Source organism: Chiloscyllium plagiosum, chromosome 34, assembly GCF_004010195.1.
Source record: "Chiloscyllium plagiosum isolate BGI_BamShark_2017 chromosome 34, ASM401019v2, whole genome shotgun sequence".
NCBI classification, from domain to species: domain Eukaryota; kingdom Metazoa; phylum Chordata; class Chondrichthyes; order Orectolobiformes; family Hemiscylliidae; genus Chiloscyllium; species Chiloscyllium plagiosum.
The window spans coordinates 4,985,563-5,012,038 of NC_057743.1; the positions used below are offsets into that span (position 1 = coordinate 4,985,563).

The 26,476-nt window shown below is 39.6% G+C and overlaps 1 protein-coding gene across 6 annotated transcripts in view; it reads left to right on the forward strand.

Moving 5' to 3' along the window:
• Positions 1-1,834, forward strand: part of tmem269 (transmembrane protein 269) — an 85,646-nt gene extending 83,812 nt beyond the window's left edge. For all 6 annotated transcript variants that reach the window (XM_043675515.1, XM_043675519.1, XM_043675516.1 and 3 more), the window contains exon 7: positions 955-1,834. In XM_043675515.1, the coding sequence (XP_043531450.1) occupies positions 955-1,064 (110 nt within the window). In that variant the 3' untranslated portion in view covers positions 1,065-1,834. The remainder of the gene's footprint in view (positions 1-954) is intronic.
• The last annotated feature ends 24,642 nt before the right edge of the window (positions 1,835-26,476 follow it).

The window sequence follows — 26,476 nt, forward strand, 5'->3', positions numbered from 1 at the left end:
ACCCTCACCTCCTTCCACCTATCGTATTCCCAGCACCCCTCCCCCAAATTCCCTCCCCCCTACCTTTTATCTCAGCCCGCTTGGCACACCAGCCTCACTCCTGAAGAAGAGCTTATGCCCGAAACGTCGATTCTCTTGCTCCTCGGATGCTGCCTGGCCTGCTGTGTTTTTCCAGCACCACATTTTTCAATTCTGGTCTCCAGCATCTGCAGTCCTCACTTTCTCCTCCTTAGATATCTGGTCAGCATGGACAAGTTGGACCAAAGTGTCTGTTTCTGTGCTGTACATCCCTATGACTCTATGAATGATTGACTTGATTAGAAGTCAAACAGATTTATTTTCTTAAAAAGTTCAATTGCTATTAAGCAAACAGACATAAAATATCTCTCACAGAATATCTATTAAATGAATGGCTGTTGAGCTGAAATGTATTTTTCAGTTTCATCTAGTTCTGATAAAATGACACAGATCTTAAATTTTAACTCTCTTATTGTCCCCTGATGAACCTGCTCAATATTTCCAGCATTTTTTGGTTTTTTTTATACATATATGCACTGTAAATACTGAGGGCCGTATTCATTAACAGGTTTTTAATATTTTAATTTGAACTATATTTTGTAACAGGGTATATGATTCCAAACATATAATAATACCAAAAGAATGTAGTAAATCACAAGTTCAGGGTGTGTTCTGAACTTTCAAAGTATTGCTACCTTTAATATATAAGATTCAATATACATAAACTATCATGATGATGCAGATATGCTGTATTGTTGAAACCATATTATTTAATAAATATTATAATTTAAGTTCAAATAATAACTATTGCATTAACCGACAAGAAAAATTAAGTTATATCAATGTTTCAAGCAAATACTTTGTTTATTGACAAATGTATTTGGAATGAAATAGGGCTGTACTGAATAATTTAAACTGTTTTTCTCTGTTTCATAGGTCTGATGATGCTATTTTGCTGTCCGCTACGGCTTGCCTGCATATACTTCCTGATTTGGTGTTTCTCTTATACCCTCTTCCCATCTACTTTGTGGAGTTGCAGATGTTAAATCCCTGTTTCATGCTTTCTCTTCATAGGGAGAAGTCTGGTGCTGCAGTTCAGCAACCAGAGCCTAAAGTCATTCGTGTTGAATGACAAAAGAAATCTGTAGAAGGATTTATCACATTAGGTACTGGGTTGACATCTTTATTTGGTCATTTTTAATGAAAAGTCTGCAAGCTCTTTTAGGTTTCATTTTACATTCCATAATAGATTTCCTCAATCATAAGCATTTGCTTTTGAATATAAATCACCTCTTTTTAATACTGTATTCCCTATTCCCCAAAAAACATGCAGACTACATATTATTCCTCTCAATTGAGAGTTCTGGAGAATGAAGTTGCTGTATTGAAATTGCTCATTAAAAGTTTGAGCACTTTTTTAAAAAATTCAGATAAATATTAATATAATCAAAATATGAAATTACTTCATTCCAAACCCTTGAAATGAAGTGAAACAATTTGTTCAGCTTTATTCACCATGATATTTGGTAGCTAGAGAGCCCAAGAAAGTAATTGGAGACTTGTGTGATCAATAATAACTTAAAACAGTGGAGCGTTGAAGCAATAGTGCTTAATTAATCTCTTCTGTCACATATAGATATGCATCTTTTAGTCACCTTTTTTCATCACTGCCTTCAGCATGTATTGATGATATTTTTTTCTGAAGCTCCTAGGTGGTGACAGCTTCAAATTATTTTCAAGTTTACTTTCTGTAGTGATTGTAATGAAGTCATCCAGGTAGACCTCATCAAATATGAGTTCCCTGATTCTAGCTGTTAATCTGGTCCAATCAGAGAGCCCTGGCTGACATATAAACAAGAGTATCCTGGCCACTCGGGTGTTTTTCCCCTATTGAGAGTTGGATCAGTGTGAGTGTGTACATACGTGCAAGGACTCTCCTCCTTGAAGGGGACTGTCCCTGGACTAGCTGCACCTCATTAAAAAAAAAACATAAACAAGAGTATCAGAAGTTCTGTTCGCTGAGAGCTGGCTCTGAGGAAGCCGGACCAGTGTCAGGTACCATGCACATGTAAACAAAAGGTGACTTGGTGACAGTATAGAAGCCCCTGCGGTGACTAGAACAAATATGCTTCTGAAGAAATCTGCTTATAACAGTCACCTTAGAGTTGGGGTAAGCATTTCTGGCATCATGCCATTACTTAGGATCGAAAGAGTCAAGCTTCCCGCCGTAAAAGACTAGGCCCAGTATGTGGAAATAATGTGTTATTTATATCAGGCAAATGATATTAGGGCAGATGAAAAGCAATGAGCGATTCTCCTGATAACTTGTGGACCCACAGCTTTTTCAGTCATGAGCTTAATTTCCTGAGGCACCAGCTACTAAAACCTTTCAAGAGTTGATAGATTCAGTCAAAGTTACAAAACACTCAGCACCAGGTTATATTCCAATAGGTTTAATTGTTAAGATTGAGTTAAGGAACATTACGACCCAAGACTTCTCGAAGTCTGAGGTGCTTTACTTGGCAATTTGAGAACCAGGAGAATATGTCAGGATTAAGATGACTGAGCATGTGACTTTGCTTTATCCTTAAGGAGTTGCCGAGAGGCCATTGGTATGAGGGATTAATGATTTAACCAGGGGCTACAAACAGGGACCACAACTGGCTTTGTCATTAGAAAATGGAGCAAGTGGAACATATGAATTAAAGGTGTGGACACTTTTACCAGGTCAACTGAGTGAAGGCCACTGCATAGCATTATTCAGCATGTATCCTGAACAGAGACTCCAGATCAGCCCATAGCAAAAACCCAAAACAAAGCCAAGCTTCAGCCAAACGAATAACAGTTTCTTCAGGATCCAGGCCAGCAACCCATTTGTAGTTGCTGCCTGTATGTGGACTCAAGACAGCAAAAGTGTCCCACTAGGCCTGAATTGAGTAAGAGAACTCAAGCCAGTATCCAAGAGTGTGTGCACCTTGGAAAGCCTATCTACATCTGGTTTTAAATTGCTTAGCAACATCTAAATCAGAACCAGTCAAAATAAATGTGGTTAAAATGGTCACCAAGTGCTATTAGAGGTTAATACCAGCACGGTATCAGTGATTGTAAAATCACTTTTAAAAAAATTAGCTCTGGAGTTCAGTCCATAAGTTAGCGTAAAACCCCGGCTAGACTGAGAACCTATACTGGGGAACCTTTACAGATTAAGTTACAACCTTGGTTCTGGTATCATATGAGAAGCAGGTGGTTCAGTTACCACTGGTTGTAGTGAAAGTCTGGACCCCAAGCTTAATGGGGTAAAAATGGTTGAGAAAGATTTACTGTGATTGGGTCAAACATTTTTCAATTAGAAAATGGCTACCTGAATAAAGTCCTAATTAAACACCTGGATGTTTTTCAGGAAGGTCTAGGAACTATCAAAGGAGCCAAAGCCACCTTGCATGTTCACCAGGAAGCAATTCCATGATTGTGCAAGGCCTGCCCAATGCCGTTTGCTTTACAAAATCAGAAAGATGGAAAGCAAAGGAATCGTCAAACCAATATACTTTGCAGAACGGGCAGCACCGGGCTGACCAATTGTGAAGCCCACTGGGTCGGTTCACCTATATGGGAATTTTAAACAAATGGTAAACTTTTTTTGCTGTTGCATAAATACCCAATCCCTTGTATAGAGGATTTATACTCAGTGCTGGTGTCCTTCATGAAGCTGGACCTGCAATTATGGTTGCATGATGCTTAGGAGTATGCCACAATTAATACTCAGAAGGGTTTCTACCAATAGACTTGACTGCCAGTTTTATTTTTTAGTGGATAATGGAGAACATTTTACAATATCTACCCCAGGATGCCATTTATCTCAAAGACAGTGCTAATAACAGGGAAGACCAATAAAGAGTACTTAGAGAACTTGGACAGAGTCCTGAGATGTTTCTCCAAGGCATGCCTTAGAAGGAAAAATGTGTGTTCCAGGCACCCCAAAAGACCTACTTGGGCTACAGAGTCAACATACCAGGTTACACCCATTGGAAGATAAAGAGAGCGTGAGCAAAGATGCCAGGCTCCTACGTCTATATGGGAGCTTAGATCTTTCTTTGGATTGCTGAATTATTATGCAAAGTTCATACGTAACCAAGCCTCCATCCTAGACCCCTTACATCTGCGATTGAAAAAAGGTCAGCCTCAAAATGGTCTCATAGCCAAAGCTGTAGCCTTTACAGAAGTGGAGAAGCAGCTATCATTATCTAAGGTGTTGGTGCACCCAAGCAAAATCTAGTGCTGACATCCGATGCCTCCCCACACAATATCAGGATTGTGTTAGCTCATAGATGGCCTCATGGAGATGAATGCCCAATAGCGTACGCTTTCCAGACTTTGGCTGATGCAGAGCACAAATTTGCCCAGATGGAGAAGAAAGGTTTGGCTGTCATCTTTGGTGAAAGTTCCACAAATACCTTTATGGACATAAATTTGTAATAATAACAGGCCACAAACCCCTGCTATGTCTACTTAAAGAGGATAAGGCAGTGCCACCCATAGCTTCTGGTCAAATTGAAAACTAAAACAGCTGGTGGTGATGGGAGAAACAAAGAGTCGTCACAACCGGAATCGAAACCTTTCGGGTCCTGTTGAGAGCAGATCACTGTAGATGATGGCGTTTTTTTTTAATGGGGAGCAAGAGTGATTGTCCCAAGCAAATGTCACTGCCAGCCAGATACTGGCTGAACTTGACCAGGGTCATCCAGGTCCAAAATGAAGATATTGGCAAGAAGTTGTGTCTGCTGGCCAAGGTTGGATGCAGACATAGTCGAATTGTGAGGTGGTGCCCAGAGTGCCAATGAGGACAAAAATTACCAGTTACAGACTTAGTTACACATCGATTACGTACTCATGGGCTCAACATTTTTAGTCATTGTGGTTGGATGTGCGTAGAGTTCATTTTTCAAACACAAGACAATGATAGAAAAGTTGCGAGCATCTTTTCCAATGTATGGGCTCCTAGAAGTATTGGTCATATATTACGGTCCACTATTACCTGTAGGGAATGGAGTATTTCCTAAAGTCAAATGACATTTGGTATATAAGGAAAGCTTCATACCATCCAATGGTCTGGCAGAAAGAGTAGTCCAAACTGTGAAGGTAGGGTTAAAGAAGCCTGTAGCTTCACTCGATACCAGCTGAGTCAGTTCCTATTTGATCATCAGACCACCCCTCATGTAGCTACAAGAATAGCTCCAGCAGAGTTTCTAATAGAGAGCGGACTCCACACCAGACTTGGTGGTGGTGGTGGTGGTGGTGGTGTGGGGTATGAATTGGTGAAATTGCATCAAGAACACTGGTGCCGGACAAGACTTCTCTAATTGAGAGAGAACTTTACGTCAGGAGACAAAGTTTGGTGTCAATACCATGAAAGAATGGGCAAGAGGCTTGGTTGATGAGAGGTTAGGTCCCGTGAAGTAGAAAGTTCAGGCAAGTGAGACAGTCCTGAACAAGCACGTGAACCACATGAAAGCTGCAAACTTGCAAAATAGGCAGGAACAAAACATAGCTGGACCCTCAGAACAGCTGCAAAGGCTATCGGAACCTGTGGATTCTCCCTCTCTGTCTAGCGTCAAAGAAACCACCAGTCTGAGATGGACACAGCACATGTCGCAGCCTCGACACCTTTACCACTGAAAAAAATGAACTTCTTCTGAGATGTTGTATGCACAAGAGGCGGGCTACAGTCCAGTACACACTGCCCATATCAGAGGCTGAGTTGGAGGAACTGGACCCAGTGCGAAAATGCTCCAGGAGAGGCTACCAGAAAAAGAACAGGCCTGTGTCCCCAGAAAGGGAGAGATGTAGTTATTGTAATGAAGTCAGCCAGGTGGTTCTCAGAATGAGATCCTTGATTGAGGTTGTTAGCTTGGTCTAATCAGGGAGTCCTGGCTAGCTAATATGAACAAGAGCATCTCCAGGATTTTCATACCGCATCAGACATCCTACTGCATCAGACATCCAAAGGAATGTTTCATATGTCCTCTAATTTTATTTCTGATAAAGCAGCATTAACAGCACACTGTCATTTCCTCCATAGGCCAGACCTGGTCTGTTTGAGTTTGGAACTCCACATTCCTGTTCAAATGTAAATAAGCTCCCTGAATTTCATATCAGGGCAAAGTTTGTCAAAGAATAGAATCCCTCGTGTGGAAACAGGTCCACACTGACCCTCCAAAGAAGATCCGACCCAAACCTATTTCCCTACCCTATTACTCTACATTTGCCCCTGACTAATGCACCTAACCTAGACATTCCTGAACACCCATGGGCAATTTAACATTGCCCATTCACCTAACCTGCACATCTTTGGACTGTGGGAGGAAACTGGAGCACCCGGAAGAAACCCACACAGACTTGGGGAGAATGTGCAAACTCCACACAGACAGTCACTTGAATCGAAACCAGGTCCCTGGTGCTGTGAGGCAGCAGTGCTAACCCCTGAGGCACCACGCCGCCCCATGTTGTCGATGATGTTAATGATCAAAACCTTGGGCCTCTTTTGGCACAGAGGTAGCGTCCCTACCCCTGAACCGAAGGACCAGAGTTCAAGTCCTACTGGCTTCAGAGGTGTGTAATATCTCTGAAAAGTTTGATTAGAAAAAAGGTAAGTTTTTTTTTAAAACTTAAGAAATTAATGAACAGAGTGTCAGACATTTTGCTCACAGAGCTAGCTCTGAGGAAGCTGGACCAGCATCAAGCAGTAAATAAAGGGTGACTTGGTGACAGGATATCAGCTGCTATGGAGTTATTTCATTTTCGATGCTTATTTTTTCATCAAGTAATGTACGCAAAAACAATTATACCAGCAGGATATATGCAGTGTAAGATCCCAACGTCCTTTTTCCATTTAATTGGCTGCCTGTACAGCAACATCTGCTTAGCAATCAACTAATGAAATCTGTTCAAGGGCCACTGGGTCATCCTGACACTGACTGAGCCTAAGTTGAAATTAAGTTAATCTTGTAATATTGTTAGCACCAGAGACAAACACAAAAAAGACCCTCACCTTCCTTGATGGCTAGCACTGCAGCCTCACCACACCAGGGACCTGGGTTCAATTCCAGCATTGCCTGTGTGGAGTTTGCACATTCTCAGTGTCTGTGCGGGTTTTGTCTGGATGCTCCGGTTTCCTCCCACAATCCAAAAATGTGCAGATCAGGTAGATTGGTTGTGATAAATTATCCATAGTGTCCAGGGGCATGCAGGTTAGGTGGGTTAGCCATGGTAAATGTGGGCTTATGGGGATTGGGTGGGATGTTCTTCAGAGGGTCAGTGTAGACTCAAATGGCCTCTGTCTGCACTGTCGGGATTCTGTCATTGATTTTGTATGGAAAAAATTGCCGATTCTGAGTCAGGATGCATTATCTCAAACTTCCACTACCTAGTTTTAATAGACTTCATACTACTCTTGATCACCTTCAAAACCGACAAAAACATTCCTTAGATCTCATCTTTTAGTGTTGGTCAATTCTCTGCTTTAATCATTAAAGAAAAAAGTCATGCCTCACCCACACAGGTCAACTATTGGCAGGGATTGGCTTATGCTGAGCAAATGTTAAACTGGATTGGCAAATGAAATACTACTGTTACAATCTTTCTTAGTTTCTGTCAACCAATCTTAAATGCCTAATAAAGTGAAGGATACTGTTTGAAATGAAGGAAGTGCCTGTCCTACATGATTCCCATTCCCAATACGCTCTTTCTAATTTTCTCTACCACACTATTCCAAAGAACCAAAGGCTAGAGATCCCAAGCCGTTTGATACAATACTGCAAATCCCTAGATCAACATGATGCAAGAGTTCTATATATCTCTGCATTAGATAACAGAGCAAAACACAAAATTCTATTCTTATTTCCATCCTCAGTCATTTTTGAACACTCGTTTCTGGATATGTCAAAGTTAGGTTTTTGTTGGCACGTGATAGATAAATCTCTATTTTGCTCACATAAGTGATTTGTTTATACCAGACCCTAGGTACAAAATCACATGCGATTTCTAGCATAATTTAAATTGTATTTTTCCATGCTTAATTGTCATTGGAGTGAGGTAGCCTGCTTTTGTGTAAAGGAATCTAAATTCTTTGAGTCTTAGGCCCAGGGCATGAAACAGACACTATGTCAGTTTCATGTCAGTACTAAAATGGATTTTCTTCGATGATGATACACCAAATGCACATTTTTTACTACCCCAAAGTTAAACATCTCTGATCAGTGTTCTATCTGAAGTATTACAAAATAGTTGCTAGAAATACCAGCATTGTTGCCTTTATACTCAATGGATCTGACTGATCTCTTAGGAATCCTTCTTTTAGTGAGTCCTTCATTGGTACAAATGATTCTTAAAGTTAATACATTTTTTATTGGTGTTATTTTTCTGTTACTGAGATCTGACAGAAACCAAATATAATAAGCAACTATGAGATACTATTTATATTGTGATCTCAACTGTTTTCAAGGAGGTGGTAATATAGTTCTTAGGGCTAAGGGGATGAAAGAGCATGGAGTGAATGTGAGAACAGAGTACTGAGTTGGGTGATCAACCAAAGTCATATGGAATGGAAACAGACCTTTTGAACCCACTGTTTCTGAACAGTACAAATTTTTGGTTGATCATCTAACTCAATACTCCATGTTCCCACTTTCACTCCATACTCTTTGATTCCCTTAGCCCTAAGAACTATATTAAACCATGTCAGAATTCAGACGACACAAAATTATAGTCCAACAGGTTTATTTGAAATCACAAGCTTTTGGAGTGCAGCCTCTTCATCAGGTGAAGCCACAAAAGGACAATGCTGTGAAAGTTTGTAATTTCAAGTAAACCTGTTGTACTCTGACTTAAGACTTCTGACACCCCAATCTAACACCGACACCTCCGCATCATATATTAAACCATGACCATATTGAATGGCAGGGCAGGTTCAAAGGGCTGAATGGCCTAGCTCTATTATCTATGTTTAAGTCCTATGTTTTCTATGATGGCACAATGGGATAAATCAAATCCCAGAGTGAGGCCTGACTGATAGATCATTTGTTTTATTTTTTAATGTTAACATGATGGTTCATCACTAAGATTTATTCACGTGAATAAATATGCAGACACACGTGTCAATTACACAAAAGAATGAATTTGCAAAAAACAAGTTCTCAATATAAAAAGGTATTTGGCAAAATCGATATCAGAACAAAATAACGTTCAATCGGATTTTTAACATTATCCATTTGAGAGAAATTACATTTCTTTCTCAACTATTTTGCGATTCTACTTAATTGATTACAGTCTAAGAGCAAATAAACTCTCAGGAGAGACAATTCAGTGAATTCTTTCCAAATTTGAGAGCCAAAACTTTCACAGTTCTGACATCTTGCAGATATCTGACCAAACTCTGCTGGTTAACCGCCTTTCTACTGAGGTGATTTGTTCCCTCAATCCTTCTAGGAGAGAAACAAACTTTGCTTCTAAACTCAACACTCATCTTCTGATTGAATTTTTTTAAGAAAAAGTTCAAACTTTGATTACATGTTAACTCTACCTGTTGTAAGCACTACAGTATAACCATCTTTCTCTTAACACTACAAGAGTCTGCAGTCACTTGCTTTCTGACGAAGTTCAGGATGTAATGACTATTCTGGAAGAACACGCTGACCTTTTTTTAAAAAAAATAACTAATACCCATCTTCCACTGTCTTGAACTGAAAATTCCAAAAATTGTACCTATATATAAATGATACATTTTTCATCACAATATCCTGTGCCTGTTTTGTAACTGACAGTCTAGCATTGTGACTAACCTATTATGAAGTATTAGACATTTGGTTCAACATAGCTTGAGATTACAGAAGTTTGAACCATATTAATGGCAGTATCCACAACAGCTCATCACCATCACAGCAAGAATTCGTTAAACAGTTAAGTTAATATTTTAAACATTAAAAATAGCATTTAAAATTATGTGTGGCTGATGACAAGGTGACATAATTTGATGAGTTCTACTTTGATGGATTCGAGCTGTTGAGCAATTCTGTTCTGTACCATGTACATGGTGCTTCAAATATAATAAAGGCATTCAGATTTGCATTCCTTATATCAGCAAACCTTTACAGAAATGTCACATTGTAGTGCAAAGTCCTAAACTGGGCCTAGTACTGCATGTGCTCCTGGCCGAATATTGTTTTAGCCTTTTTGTAGACAGTATCGTATGAGCAAAGTAACTTTAATACAGCACAAAAATTATATAAATATGGTTCAGAAAACTTACTATTAAACGTGGTGATAGAAGAGGATTTTCTAAACCCATCAACCTAACAGATTTCTTTTGTAAGTAACGTTAATACACCCAAGATTGCACTTTGAATATTAAACAACTTTAAATGTTCGATGATGTGAGCATTTAACCTGAATTTATGGGCACTTAGTGATCCTATAGTTTAAAATCAATGTAAATGTGGGCAATTCATACGCGGGCACATCTTTTAAGTGCTCATCTTATTTTCGGTCTATGTTCAGACTGACAAAAGTACACCTCTACTAAAGATCAGAACCAACCCAGAACTAATTTCATGTTAGGAAAGATCAGCAAAACCCTACAATATGTTTGAATTAAAGTCAATGGAAATCTATTTCAGGGTGGGGTAGGGGTGGCTGGAAGGATAGAATGTCATTTCTACTATAATGTTAATTTGCACTGCTGATTTGTCAGAGTTCTTATGCTCTGTGTCAAATATTATATCTCCCTCTTAATAAGTTTGGGATTTTACTTAATTAACTCCTGACAGTTTATTTGCATTAAACTATAGAGACAATTCGGAAAATTGAAAGGAATTAGTCCACAAAAAGCCAGCATTTCCAAAAAGCACCATTTAAAAAGTTTTTAATGATTTATATCCCAATACATTTAGGTTTATCCTGATTAACATTTGATACAATATTACAACAGCAAATGGAAACAATACAGTCTAGCAGAGTTGGAAGTTAAAAAACAGGAAAAAGTAATTGAGCTTATCCAGCTTAACCCACTTCCCTCAATATTAAGTCCTCTTTCTGGACAAGAGTTGTTATAGTTCAATTTCCTGCTCTCAACTAAATTTGTCATCTCTCCAGTTCAGTTCTTGAACTTGCTGTTAAGTCAGTCTTATTGTTCTCTGTAAAATTCAACTCGGTAATTTGTCCGCTGGTGACATTACTATCAGTGTCCATAGATGATGTGAATCAGTATATTCAAAGCTCAGTTACTTAAAGTGATGATAGACTTGCTTGTTGTTATCAGCCTTATTAGAGAATGCTTTGTAGCAGAGAAAGGTTATTTGATTTTTCCAAAAGCTAAAATTCCATATTTACCTAATGAAACATCGGACCCTTAGTTCCAAAGTTCTGCTTGAAGTACTTAAAGGGTAACATTCTATGTTGTTTTTTTAACTGAATTGAACTCAATTTGGCTTTAAAGGTCTTTGAACACAAGTTTACATGAAACTGTGATGGAATTCTGCATAGGTTTACATTAATTCATATTTGCAAATATATTATAAATACTGTAAAATACTATGTTCAAACACAAGGTAGTCTTGAATTTAAGTTGCAAGATAAAATCCATTTTCCTTCTAAATGTCATTGATGATGGTGTATGAAGCAGAAAAATGTTAAAATCATGCATTAATTTTCTAGAAAATGCGAGGGGGAGATAAATACTAAAGGTCCCTCTCCACAGAACACATGAACTGTAAATAACATTAATGAGGCATGAGAAAGTTGCATGCATAACAATAAAGAAACAATGGATTCACTGCTTAGTGGCCAAAAACACACAACCCACAGATAGAATGGTCATTCAGTCAAGTTTGAAAAATTTTCAATCTATAACGCAGTCATAAACCTAATAAGGGTGTGTTTTTTTTTCCCCTAGATTCTAGAACATGGTTATCAGAAACTGAATGTGTGAATATGTCCAAAGAGCACATTTAGATCAGCTTAGCTTAGAGAGTCTACAGACATTACATTTTAAGGTCAGTTTTTGATAAATGGACCAGCTTTCGATTGGGAATTTTTTGTATTCAAACTGACTCAAGTCCTCTCTTTCTCAAAAAAAATTCATATTTTAAGCAGTTCAGGCAAATGAAACTTCAATATACTGGTTTGTGAATGACATGCAGAGATAAACTGATTGCATACATCTTACAATAGAAACTCAAATAAATGGTGCAAATTCCTTACTTTTTTCAAATTGTGAACTGCTTTTGAGCCATACAGATTTATTTATGTAAAGAATAATGCATGTTTTATGGGGAATTTTGAATCTAATGGTATATGTTGCACGTCTTATTTAAAACTGAACTATTTTTATCTGTATAGTTATTTATTTCCATTGTGTTAGACAAACTTTGCAATAACAATTTAGTCAAGTTGAGGTAAATTTTACTTTTGATAGGTGTCATTAACTATAAAAGAAGTTTCTAGTCTTTGCCATTTTATATGTAGTGCTTTTAAGAATGTAACCTGGTTTGCACATGGAATGGAGAGTACTATAACCGCCTAAAGAATTTGATAAATATGCATTCATCTGAAAAATTACATTCAACAAATAGCAACATTGTCTGCAGTGGGGAAAAGTTTGATAGCTTGCTCATGGTCTTATGAAAATACAAACTAAATACTACATATGTTTGCCCAATCATATATCAGATTTGAACTTATCTTAGAAGTCAGTATCACTTTAGATCTTCGAAAAGGAAAATGCACATAAACGAACCATATTTGGCATAAAGTTAAAAAGCACACAACACCAGGTTATAGTCCAACAGGTTTATTTGGAAGTGCTTTGGGAGCATTGCTTCTTCACCAGGTAGCTGTGGAACAGGATCATAAGACACAGAATTTATCGCAAAGGATTGCAGTGTCGTATAACTGAAATGATATATTGAACAAACAGATTGCTGTTAAGTCTTTCATCTTTTAGAATGAGTTGCAGGTTTCAGTTCATTGACATGTAAATCCCAGAAAACCAGAACTTTTTTAATATTTGGCATAGCAGTTAAAACATGTTCAGTACCGAACAAATGTTGGCAGCAATATACTGGACATAAGCTTCAACCACAAAGTATTGTACACAAGACTTTAATCATTATTTTAAGAAAGATAACAGTTGGCTCCAAATGAAAGTTATTCTATGCACAGTTAACAACTGTGCCACTTACGTGGGAAGCCATTACTATGAGCGTTTTTAGCTTGCACCATATTAAATGAAGTATTTACTCTGCTAGTTGTCCACTATTAAAGAAGACATTTTTGTTCTTCCTGTTTTCTATTATCAGTCCATTATTCAGGAGGCCAACAAATACAGATATGTAATGAGTCGCTGAGGAATGGCGAATATTTTTTGTACCCCATTCTCTTGTAAGGATATTTCTTAACTTACCCCTACCCAAGGCCAGGAATTTAACTTACATAGAATTGTTGCAAACCAACATCAAGGAGACAAGTTAACATAATGTTTTGTGTAATCGGGCCTTTTGAGAAGACTCAAATAATATGGCTTAGCAATGTTTGTAAACAAGGAATCTGTCATTTGATCAATCACTGTGCTTTGAGACAGAATATACAAAGCAACTAACTAAATCTGTTTTGATAAATTCTTGATTGCTTTCCCAAACACTGAATTAAGGATTCTCAATCTAATGACAGAACCATCATGTTCTGGGTACCAATTTAGAAGTTTAAAATTTATATGTGTGTAATACCTGTAGTTCAGTTACACTTATTTTTTGAAAGTAACACTTTTCCCCAGAAAAATAAAACAAACTAACAATAAATGGACTGTGTCATTTTTATTGTAAATATTTTTAAAGCAGGAAATAGAGGCACGCAGTTTCTGGAAAGGTAAAATCTATATCCAGATATATGGGAGATAATGACATCACTACAAAAAACTATAGATCTAACTATTATACTCATATAGCAAATATGCATGCCTATGCAGCTTTTTTGCAAGCGTTTTCTCTGAGGACCAAATGCCTTTGGCCTGAAAGCATGAGGATACTATTATCAACCACATCCAGATGAAATTACAAATCTACTACAAATTAATATTGATAGTCAATTACTCTATGCAGTAGAAACATTTACGTTTCCAAACAATACTATATCAAATTATGCTTCTGCCACAAAGGTACAGAGATTCAGCTTTCCAAGGGTAACAGCTCCTTTAGCTGCCGAAAGCAGTGTTTGGGTAGACCATTCATTATACATCCTGCCAGAAATTAAATATATAGTGATTGTCATCACCATCCTCTTATATGGACTAGAATCACATGTTTTGTGCCAATAATAAATGTAACTCTTACGTTCATCCATTATAATCATCAGGTGGCAGTGAGAATTTGGAGAACCCGGAGTAGGACTGGGGTGGACACAATTAAAAATCACAATACCAGGCTATAGTCCAACAGGTTTATTTGGAGGCACTAGCTTTCGAACACTGCTGCAACCACATGAAGCAGCAGCGCTTCAAAAGCTAGTGCCTCTAAATAACCTGTTGGACTACAGCCTGGTGTTGTGTGATTTTTAAATCAGGTGACAGGACAGCATCACAAAGAAAATTGACAGAACCAATGTTCCCAGTCTTAAAGCATTCTCTATGCATTCAGCAGGCACATATCATGCATAGAGGATTCTAGAATGCCAAAAGGAGTTGGTGAGGCTGCATTGGAGTATTGTGTCAGTTTTGGTCATCTTGCTATAGGGATGTTATTAAACTGGAAAGAGTGCAGAAGAAATTTAAAAGGATGTTGCCAGGACTGAACAGTCTGAGTTATAGGGAGAGACAAGCGAAGACATTTTTCTTTAGAGGATAGGAGACTGAAGTGGGAGTCTTATTGAAGTGTATGAAATCATGAGAAGCATGGATAGTATGAATGCACTCAGTCCTTTCCCAGGATTGGGGAATCAAGAACTAGAGGGCATCAAGTTTAAGATTAGAGGGGAAAGAATAAAAGGGTACCTGAGGTGCAACTTGTTTTTATACACAGAGGGTGGTACACACAGGGAATGAGCTGCCAGTGGTAATCGTTGAGGCGGTTACATTAATAACATTTAAAAGGTATTTGGACACATCAACTCATCCTAAACAAGAGTCACTGGATTCAAAATGTTACTTTTTTTTCTCTCAATAGATCCTGCCAGTGTAGTTTCTCCAGCACAAATTGTTTTAGTTTCTGATTTCCAGCATCTGCAGTTGGTTTTGCCCAATCTCTCTGTTTTAAAAGCAGTGTCCATTTTCCTCACTTTCATTCTAGAATCTGCAAATTGTTTCATTTCTGCTTTACATCAGTCCCTGCTGGCTTCAACCTTGATGATACTAAACAAAATGGTTTTCTTAGAGGCCATACTGCTGCCAGAGACAATAGTCATCTCAAATTATCTGCTAATTTTGTTCTAATTTCTTACACAAGAACTTGCTTCCATTGGCAAACCCTCATTTCCCATGAGCTGCACAAATTAATCTGGGGCAGGCATGCCCTGGGGAACAATGAACTCTTTGAATGCCTTCAGAGAATGTGTACTATCAGCCATGCCAAATTTAGTTTTTTTTTTAAAGAAACCAAAATTTTCAAAACAAGTTTATTCACAGTTTGAATTATTCAGTGGAAAATTGCCCAGGTATGCAGTATGCTAATAGCAGGACAAATTCAATAAGCCAATTGCAGCACACTGTCCAACCATCAGTAAAGTAATACAAGATATCAATGACAGAGCTATCAAGAAACATTTACTTAGCAATAACATGCCCATAGATGCCCAATCTGATTTTGACTTGGGACTCTCATAACATGGGCAAGGGAATGGAATTCCAGAGGTAAGGTGAGAATAACCGTCCTTGGTATCTTGGCTGTTTTTGATCAATCATGGCATCAAGGAGCCCTTGTAAAATTGAAGCCAATGAAAACCTGGTATAAAACTATCCACTAGTTAGAGTGATCACTAGTTCAAAGCCAATCAATTCAACACAGAATTCGTCTGGGAGTTATTCAAGGTTGTTACCAGAGACAAACATGTCTTGGGGAACAATGAAAATTTCTCCTCCTGACAGAATGTCTATGACTTTCACTTCAGTGGATATCAGCTAAGTCAACTGCTTCATCAATGACCTTTCTACCAACATGTGCACTTAAGTGGGGATGTTCACTGATGATTACGGTCATTAATTCACAGTATGTCAGATACTAAAGTGTACCTTGCGTATATGCAGCAAAAGTTGACCAGCATTAAGTTGATAAGTAATGTTGCTAATGATAGAATTAGCAGTACCCCTCAACATTCAATGGCATCAGCATCACTGAATTTCCCCACAGCAACAAACTGTGTCACCATTGATCAGAAATTTTAGAATCATAGAATCCCTAGACTGTGGCCATTCAGCCGTCAAGTCTACTCTGACACTCCAATGAGCATCCCACCCCACGATCCTATTCCTGTAACCCTGCATTTCCCATGGCTAATCCACCTAGCCTGCACAGCACTGGGCACTATGGGCAATTTAGCATGGTCAATCCACTTAACCTGCCCATCTCTGGACTGCAGGAGGAAACCAAAGCACCCTGAAGAAACTCCTTCAGACATGGGACAATGTCTATATGCAGTTTGCACAGTCACGTATGGGTGGAATAGACTCCAGGTCCCTGGCATTGTGAGGCAGTAATGCTAATCACTGAGCCTCCATGCCACATATCCAACTACATAAATACTGCAAATGGAAAAGTTGGATATTGCAAAGTGATTAACTCACTGACTCTCCCACAAAAGTACAAGTCAGTGGAGTACTCTCTACTTGCCTGGATGAGTACAGCTGCAATAATCAAGAAGTTGAAAACTGTCTAGAATAAAATAGCTTGTTTGAAGTGATACACTATCCACCAAATTAAGCATTTAATCATTCCACTACCAGTTCACAATGGTTATATAGTACATACCAATTGTAAGATGCATGGCAGCAACTTACCAAGGCTCCTGCAACAGCACCTTCCAAAATAGAGGCCTAATGGTGTGGTTCAAGGTGACAGTGCACTATGACTTCCTAAAGGACAGTTTCAGGTCTGCAACAAATACCTGCTGGAGCCACCCCCGTATAATGAGCGGATAGGAGAAAAATCACAGAAGCATCAATACTAGCAAGATATTGAATTAAGCTAACTCAGACGAAGACAATAACGTTGTTAAATAAACAATCCAAACAAAAGCAAAATACCATTAGCACTGGAAATCAGAAATAAAAACTAGAGGAACTCTGAGTCCGGCAGCATCTCTGGAGAGAGAAACAGAATTGATGCTGAGTCCACTGAGTATGACTGTTCTGAAGAAGAATCAAGAGTCAAGTGATTTTTAATGTGCCTCTAGAGACCATAGTGCCTTATCGTCAGAGTGAATCATGAACTCTCTTTGAAGAGTTACAATCTTATTTCATAACCATTATAATCTGTATTTGTAACAAGCAAGGATGAAATGATAGAGAAAGCAAGCCAAAACATTGACCACAGGACCATTGCAAACTGTTAGCTCAGATCAAGTAACTGTACCTTGGTCACTGCATCACTAATATAATCTTTGGTTGAGAATGGAAGCTAACAGCTATCTTGCAGAAGAATCCCAAAGAGCAAGAGGCACCCCATTGTTACTTTGGCTGTCTTCGTTTTGCTGCACGTCTTTTGAAAAGCCACTCTATGTTGAGCACTCCTCACCTTGCCATAGCACAATGGAGAGGCTGTAGAACAATGGATTGCAATCAGATAACTGATGGCAGAAAACAAACAGGAATACTAGGAGGGAGACCTGACCGAGAGAGGGAGAGCAGAACAGACTGGGGTTTTGCTGTTGTTTCACAATTCCAATATGTTTAGTTGGTTAAAGATATGAACAGATATCAAAAGTCACCTTGTTCTACACATTGGAACATTTAATACAAAACATTTCACTTTGAAGTGTGGATAGTTAGGTAATAGCTAATTTTGAATATGAATTCTAGATTAAGCAAGTCAACAGTATTTTACTACTTTACCAAAGGCAAAGTAGATGTGGTTTCTTCTGTCGTCTTCATGGCGTTGTATTTTTAAAGTTTTCTGGTGAACACAATCCTGGAATTCAAGGAAATTGGTGATAGCATCAAAAAACATTTCATAATATTGATTTATATCATCATGGCCAAAGGGCAAGAAAAGAAATTCTAAATAAAACAGTATTCTCTTCCACATTTTCATGTTTTTAAGTTCTGTTTCTTTTTTAAAAATTGCCTTATCCAATTCAAAATGGCTGAAAATAATCACATGATCTTATTTCCAGAATCTTGTGAACCTGCATTGTCAAGACATTTCAAATAAAGTTAACTTGAAAATAAACCACCTGCTTCCAGTCACCTCTGGACAAAATAGTGGATATCAAAGCTCAAATACATTTTGTAACTCCTTAACATCTCAAATCTCAATGATTGCAAGTGGGGTGGTGTGTGTGTGTGGGGGCGGTGGAAGTAATTAACTTAATAAGCTTCCAATCAGCCCTTGAGATGAGCCATCAGTATCTGAAATGTCTTTCATGAGTGACATCAGAGCCTATTGAAATTGCTTAAGTGTATATTAAAAGGAAGAAGATTAACTAGAGAGAGAATAGTCCTCAATGAATATTTCTCCTCTGTGTTTACCATGGAGAAAGACATGAACACTTGGGAAAGTTAGGGGTGATATCTTGGGCACAGTCCATAACATAGTAGAGGAGGTGGTGGATAAGAGTGGAGTGTCTCAGGATCAGTGCTGGGCCACTGCTGTTTTTTATCTATAATCAATTATTTGGATGAGAATGTACAAGGCTTGACTAAGTTTGTTAATGACACTAAAATAGGCTGTATTGTGGACAGTGAGGAATGTTGTCAGAAATTGCAGCAGACTCTTGATCAGCTGGGGAAGTGGGCCGAGAAATGGCAAATGGAGTTTAATATGGGTAAGTTTTAGGTCTTGCATTTTGGAAATTAAAGTCAAGGTAGGAATTTCATTGTGTATGGTGGGGTCTTAAGGAGAGTGACGGAACAAAGGGATCTTGAGTTGTGGTTCACAGTTCTCTGAAAGTAGAGTCACAGACAGGGCAGTGATGGCAACTTTTAGCACAGTGGTCTTCATCAGTCAGCGCGTTGAGTTGAGAAGTTATGTTGCAGTGTTACAGGACATTGGTGAGGCTGCACTGGGGAGTGTTGTGATTTGTCTTGGTCACCTTGTATACGAAGTGCATTATTAAACTAGAAAAAGCGCAGATGTAATTTACAAGGATGTTGCCTGGACTCAGTGATCTGAATAATAGGGCTAGACTGGACAACTTGGAACTTTTTTTTAAAAAGAGTGTAGGAGACTGAAGTTGGGGTGGTGGGGAACCTTTATAGAGATGTATAAGATCATCAGAGGCATGGATAGTGTGAATGCACTCTGTTACTCCCAACGTTGGGGAATCGAGGACTAGAAGGCATCACTTTAAGATTAGAGGAGAAAGAATAAAAGGAAACCTGAGGGGCACCTTTTTTTTTAAAAAAACAGTGGTATGCATATGGAATGAGCTGCCAGCAGAAGTGGTTGAGGTGGGTACATGAACAACATTTAAGAGGAATTTGGACAAAAAAAAAACATGGATAGGAAAGGATTAGATGGATATGGGCCAAATGCAAGGAAATGGGGTTAGCATGGTTCAGTTTGGGCCAAAGGGCCTGTCTCAGTGCCGTAGGACTCTACACAACTCTGTAATTCTGTGTTAGTTGCTATTTGATCTCTAGAAGGAGTGAAGATCTCCAGGATGGCTTGGCAGCCTGTCTCCAATGTGTTGGCTATTAATAAACCTACACTTTACTTATAAAGGATAAACTACTTTATCCAGGGCACTAAGGAAATTATTCGACACTGACCCTCTTGGAAGTTGCAACTTTTAATACCTGTGATTACCAGAACTTGGAATTTATAACCCATTTCCTCCCTAGTCTGTCTTCCTTAATTTCCCAAGTATATGTAATGGTATGGAATATCAAAGTAATTGTCCTGCATTTTAAATGGTTTGTTAATAGACCCCATCTCAGATTCCATCTTAAAAAGAATTTTGCTGTGGGTTCATCATCAAAATTAGAATCCGAAAACTAGATTTTAGGAAACATCCTTACCATTTCTAGCAAGGGACAGCAATTTTTTTTTTAAAAAATTGGAATAAGTAATTCAAATACTGACTGTCTTATGCTCAAGACAGGAAAAGCAATCAATCAATGTGAAATCATCCCACTCTCCATTTGTTCCATGACAATCCAAGATGGAGGAGGGGAGAAATTCATGGCTTTTTGTTTAAGGTATTTTCAGATTGGAGCTGACTTACTTGAATGTTTGGGGCAGTAATTACTGTTTTAGAAGTTGTTGCATTGTTGAGGAACTTTGGGGGTGGGGGTGGAGGTGGAGGTGGGGGTGGGGTGGAGAAATAATCAAAATAAAGATACTTTTAAAATGGAAGGAATTGAGTATGCAGGTACCACATGGGAGGCGAAGAGAGAAGCTGTGAACCTGCATAACTGCCTGCCTCTGCTGTTTAGTGACAAGTATCTCTGGAAATGGAAGTTCTTAAAAGAATAAACAAACAGTGAAATTCACAGCTGAGGGGACCTCTGGAGAACTGCTCACAGTAGGGGAATCGCTAAGAGTTTCTTTTCAAGATTAACATTTTTTTTCGTAAATCGACAACAGCTTTGTTTCCCTGTTTATTGAGCTCTATCTCCTGATTAAACTTTACAAATATGAAAAATTGGTACTAAGTTATCCTGGAGCATTGTTTTTAGAGCAGTAGGACTGTGCTATTTTCTGGGTCTGTCGATTGCTCAGGTGCCAAGATGGTCTTTAACAGTGATGTGCTTTTCCTGTCAGATGTGAGAGATTAGGGAGAGTTTCCATATTACTGATAGTTATGTCTGCAGGAAGTGTATTTGGTTGCGAATCCTATCGGATCGCAAGGATCAGTTGGAGCAACAGTTAGTGGCAACGAGGCATTTACAGAAGCTAGGGCATTTGATGGATGGCATTTTCAGGAAGGTAGAAAAACCACAGATATAGTCTGGTAGATGGATTACCAGTAGGAGAGGTAGGTGGGTAGGTAGTGCACAAGTCTCCTGTGGCTATCCTCATCTCAAACAAGTATGCTGTTTTGGAAAATGTAGGGGGTGATGGACTCTCAGGGAAATGTAGCACTGACAACCAAGTTTCTGGTACAGAGACTGGTTCCACTGTAACCAGGGGTACACCAGGTTCTGAGTGATTGATTGTGATAGGAGACTCTTTAGTCAGAGGCACAGAGATGTTTCTGTGGCTGACAATGAGACATCAGAATGGGATGTTTTCCTCTCTGGTGCCGGGATGAAGGATGTCCCAGAGAGGGTGGAGAATATTCTCAAAGAGGAGAGGGATCAGCAGGAGTTCGTTGTCCACATTGGAACAAACAGCATTGGAAGAGAAAAGGACACGGTTCGGAGGACAGAATATAGGAAATTAGGCAGCAGGTTAAAATGTAGGTACAAGGGTAATAATATCTGGATTCCTCCCAGTGCCATGTGCTAGAGAGAGTAGGAACAGATGGATAGAGCACCAGAAATGTATGACTGAGGAGCTGGTGCAAGGGAGGAGGATTCACATTTTTGACTCATTGGAATCTCTTCTGGGGTAGAAGTGACCTTTCAGGAGGGCAGGTTGTACCTGAATTGGAAAGGAACTAAAGTACTGACAGGGGGATTTGCTAGAACTACACAGGTGGTTAACAAAACTAGGGAGAGGAATGGGATCCAGAGGGAGAGAGAGAGCAAAGAGATCAGTGTGAGGCTGATGCAGTTAGGGATAAGAGCAACTCAAACAGTCAAGGCAGGCAGGAGCAAAGTAGAGAACAAGGTAAGACTGAAATTAAACTGCATTCATTTCAATACAGGATGCCTGAGAGACAGTGCAGATGAACTCATGGTTGGGAATATGGGACTGAGATATTATAGCTATTACAGAGATGTGGCCCAGAGTTGGACAGAACTGGCAGCTAAATGTTCCAGAGTATAGATGTGTCGGAAGAATTGAAAGGGGTGGCAAAAGGTGAGAGGGAATGGTGGTTTGATTAAGGATAACATTACGGCTATACTTACGGAGGATATTCAGAGAAGTATGGCCACTGAAGTTATTTGGGTAGAACTGAGAAATAAGAAAGGAATGATTATTGGGATTATACTATGGACCCCCTAATAGTAGTTAGGAAATTGAGAAGAAAATTTGTAAGGAAATCTCAGTTATCTGCAATAATAAGGCTGTTATAGTAAGAGATTTTAACTTTCCAAACATACACTAGGACTGCCATAGTATTAAGAGCTTGGATGCAGAAAAATTTGTTAAATGTGTACAAGAAAATTCTCTTACTCAGTATGTGGATGTACCTACTAGAGAAGAGCAAAACTTGACCTTTTCTTGAAAAACAACACAGGGCAAGTGACTGAGGTGTCAGTGGGGGAGCACTTTAGGACCAGTGATCAGAATTCTATCAGTTTTAAAATAGTGAAGGACAAGGATAGACCGGATCTAAAAGTTTAAAAATTCTAAATTGAAGAAAGGCCAATTTCGACTGTATCAGGCAAGAACTTTCAAAAACTGATTGGAGGTAGGGGGGGTGGAGGGGCAGATGTTCGGAGCCAAAGGAACAGCTTGAAAATGGGAAGCCTTCAAAATGAGATAATGAGAGTCCAGACACCGTATGTTCCTGTTAGCATGAAGGGCAAGGCTGGTGGGTGTGGGGAGTGCTCAATTTCTCTAGTCAGAGTAATTGAGGTTTTGGTCAAAAACAAAAGGAGGAAGAATACGTCAGGTATAGAAGATAGCATTTGAGTGACTCCCAGAAGAGTACAAGGCAGTAGGAGTATACTTAAGAGGGAAATCAGGAGGACAAAAAAGGGGCATGAGGTATCTTTGGCAAATAGGGTTGAGGAGAATCCAAAGGGATTCTACAAATACATTAAAGACAAAAGAGTAACTAGGGAGAGAGTAGGACCCCTTAAAGATCAGCAAGGCTGCAGGAGATGTGAGAGATACTAACTGAGTATTTTGTATCAGTATTCAACTGTGGAGAAGGTATGGAAGCTAGAGAACGTGGGGAAATAAATGGCAATATCTTAAAACATTCACATTACAGAGGAGGAGATGTTGGACATCTTAAAACACAAAGTTGGATAAAGCCCCATGACCTGATCAAGTGTACCCTAGAACCTTGTGGGAAGCTAGGAAAGTGATTGCTGAGCCTTTGGCTAAGATACTTGTATCGATAGTCACAGGTGAGGTGCCAGAAGACTGGAAATTGACTGACGTGTTGCTATTATTTAAGAAAGGTGGAAAGGACAAGCCAGGGAACTATCGACTGGTGAACCTGACATCAGTGGTGGGCAAGTTATTGGAGGGGATTCTGAAGGACAGGATTTTCATGCATTTGGAAAGGGAAGGACTGATTAGGGATAGTCAATGTGGCTTTGTGTGTGGGAAATAGTGTCTCGCTAACTTGATTGAGTTTTTTGAGGAAGTGACAAAGAGGATTGATGAAGGCAGAGCAGTGGATATAATCTATATGGAGTTCAGTAAGGGATTTGGCATGATTCTGCATGGTAGACTAGTTAGTAGGTTGGACCACATGGAATATAGGAAGAACTAGCTATTTGAATGCAAAACTAGCCCATAGGTAGGAGACAAAGGGTGGTGGTGGAGGGTTGTTTTTCAGACGAGAGGCCTGTGACCAGCAGTGTGCCACAAGGATCGGTGCTGGGTCCACTGCTTTTTGTCATTTCTATTATTAATTTGGATGTGAACATAGGAGGTATAGTAAGCACGTTTGCAGATGATAACACCAAAATTGATGGTGTAGTGGACATCGAAGAAGGATATCTGAGAATACATTGGAATCTTGATCACATGAGCCAATGGGCTGAGGGGTGGCAGATGGAGTTTAATTTAGATAAATGAGAGGTGCTGCATTTTGGAAAAGCAAATCAAAGCAGGACTTAAACACTTAATGGTAAGGTCTTGGGGAGTGTTACTGAACAAAGAGACCTTGGAGTACAGGTTCATTGTTTCTTGAAAGTGGAGTCACAGGTAGATAGGATAGTGAAGGCAGCATTTGGTATGCTTGCCTTTATTGGTCAGTATATTGAGTATAGGAGTTGGGAGGTCATGTCACAGATGTACAGGACATTGGCTGGGCCATTTTTGGAATATTGCATTCGATTCTAGTCTCGTAGCTATAGGAAAGATATGAAACTTGAAAGGGTTGAGAAAAGATTTAAGGATGTTGCCGGGGTGAAGGATTTGAACTATACGGAGAGGCTGAATAGGTTGGGGCTACGTTCTCTAGAGCATCAGGATGCTGAGAGGTGATCTTCTCAAAGCTTATAATATCACGAGAGGCATGGATCGGGTGAATAGACAAGGCCTTTTCCCCAGGGTGGGTGTGGGATATAGGTGAATTAATGTTATTTCTGCAATTATAAGTTCTGATGCAGAGTAAATGAATTCACATTAGTTTGTGATTGTTTCTCAGCTAAGAGCTGAGTTAACAAGAATGGGACCTACATAGAGGTCTGTTAAATATAATCCGTTAAAGAAAATGGTATGTTAGCATGAGACGTGATTACAGAACAATGGTAGATGTATGGGCAACAGATAAGACAGTAAGAAAAACATCTGTTTTCCCACTTGTATGGGGACACAGGAACAAACCCTAATTAAAGAGGTCATAAAGGTCAGAGTGGCCTCCAGAGAGGAATAAATGCTGATAAAGAAAGGATATGCCTAGCTGTGACCTGCAGTGGGATGACATCAAACAACCTTATGGGGGCCAGAGATAGGCATTTGTCACGGACAAGGCTGGATAAACAGAAGTTGTGGGATCAGAGTTAAGGAAATGAGTGACGTAAGCGGAGGAGGGGGCAAACAATGAAATAAGGAAACAATATGGGGATTCAAATTGTATAAATTTCGAGAGTTTGTTGGATTTGATGTGTATTTGTCATTGCCTTACCTGGCATTAGACATTGCACCCACTTGCAAGTGTACAAATAAACGACACTACTGTTTCAGATTTTTGTCTCGGACTGAAATTATTGAAGTGAGTGGGCTTTGTTTCTCACAATTGGGGGCTCGTCCGGGATTTTCTTTCATCGTCAGGGGGAGTGGCTGGCCTTTGACACTGGGAAGACGCGTCCCGTTCCCCATTGAGGAGCGGTCTCATGTCCCGGTCTGCTCCCTTGGGTGACTGGTGTGAATCCTACAAGAGAGACATCTGAATCAGACAGTGATAGGAGCTCGATAGAAGATATGGCGACAAAGGGGCCAGGCGACTCTGTGCACAGACCAAGGTAAGAAACCTGACTTTTAAATATTGCCTTGGTGGCCGGGAAAAGAGGTATTTACTCGCTGAGGGACTAGCGAGGGCCCCGGGAAATGGGGGGTAGGCAGAGTGGCTGTCACGGAGTGAAGGAAGAAAGAGTCCCTGGTAACATTCCTCTTGAAAGTCCGTTGGGGAGGATGTTGCGGGATTGGACAAGTAATACTTGTACAAGGGCAAAAGGTAAAAAGACAATGATTAAATATTGTTGTTTAGTATGGACCAAAGAACCAATCCTTCGTCCGGCTGTCTTCTGGCCAAAGTATGGTTCGGATGAGGATTCGGTCTGTCAGTATTTAGGTTTGTATGTGAATGGAAAACAACCTTTTAGTCAAGAGGAGGCAGACTATGCGTCCTGTTGGAAGGGCAGTTTGGGAATGATGGTAGTAAAGACAAAGGATTCCCCCTCTGCCCCACCTAATCCCTGGGATCCTCTTAACTGTTTGCCCTCCCCGTACCATAAAATCAGGTTAGGTGAACATGGGGAAGGAGGACAGACAGACAGACAGGGACAGGGAACAGATAATTCACCAGAGGAGGACGAAGGGGCGGTGGATGGGGATGTTGTTGTTCCTGACCCTCAATCCTCAGCAAAAGAAAGGGAAGCCACAGTAGATATAGAGGAGGCCTCCGGAGGATCTAAATCAAAGTTTAAGGGGGGAAAACAAAAGAAAAAGGGGAAGAACGTAACGACTTATCCCCTTCGGGAGGTACCCATAGGGGACAAAGAGATTGGGTTTGTAAGTGCCCCCCTCACCAGTGGGGAGGTCAGAACATTTAAAAAGGAAATGAAGGTCCTGGTTGAGGATCCGGTGGGGTTGTCTGAACAAATTGATCAATTTCTGGGGCCCAGTCTGTATACCTGGGCTGAGTTAATGTCTATTTTGAATATACTATTTACTGGGGAGGAAAGGGGACTTATACGAGGAGCTGCCATTAAAATATGGGACAGGGAACACCCGATTGGAGATGGGGATGC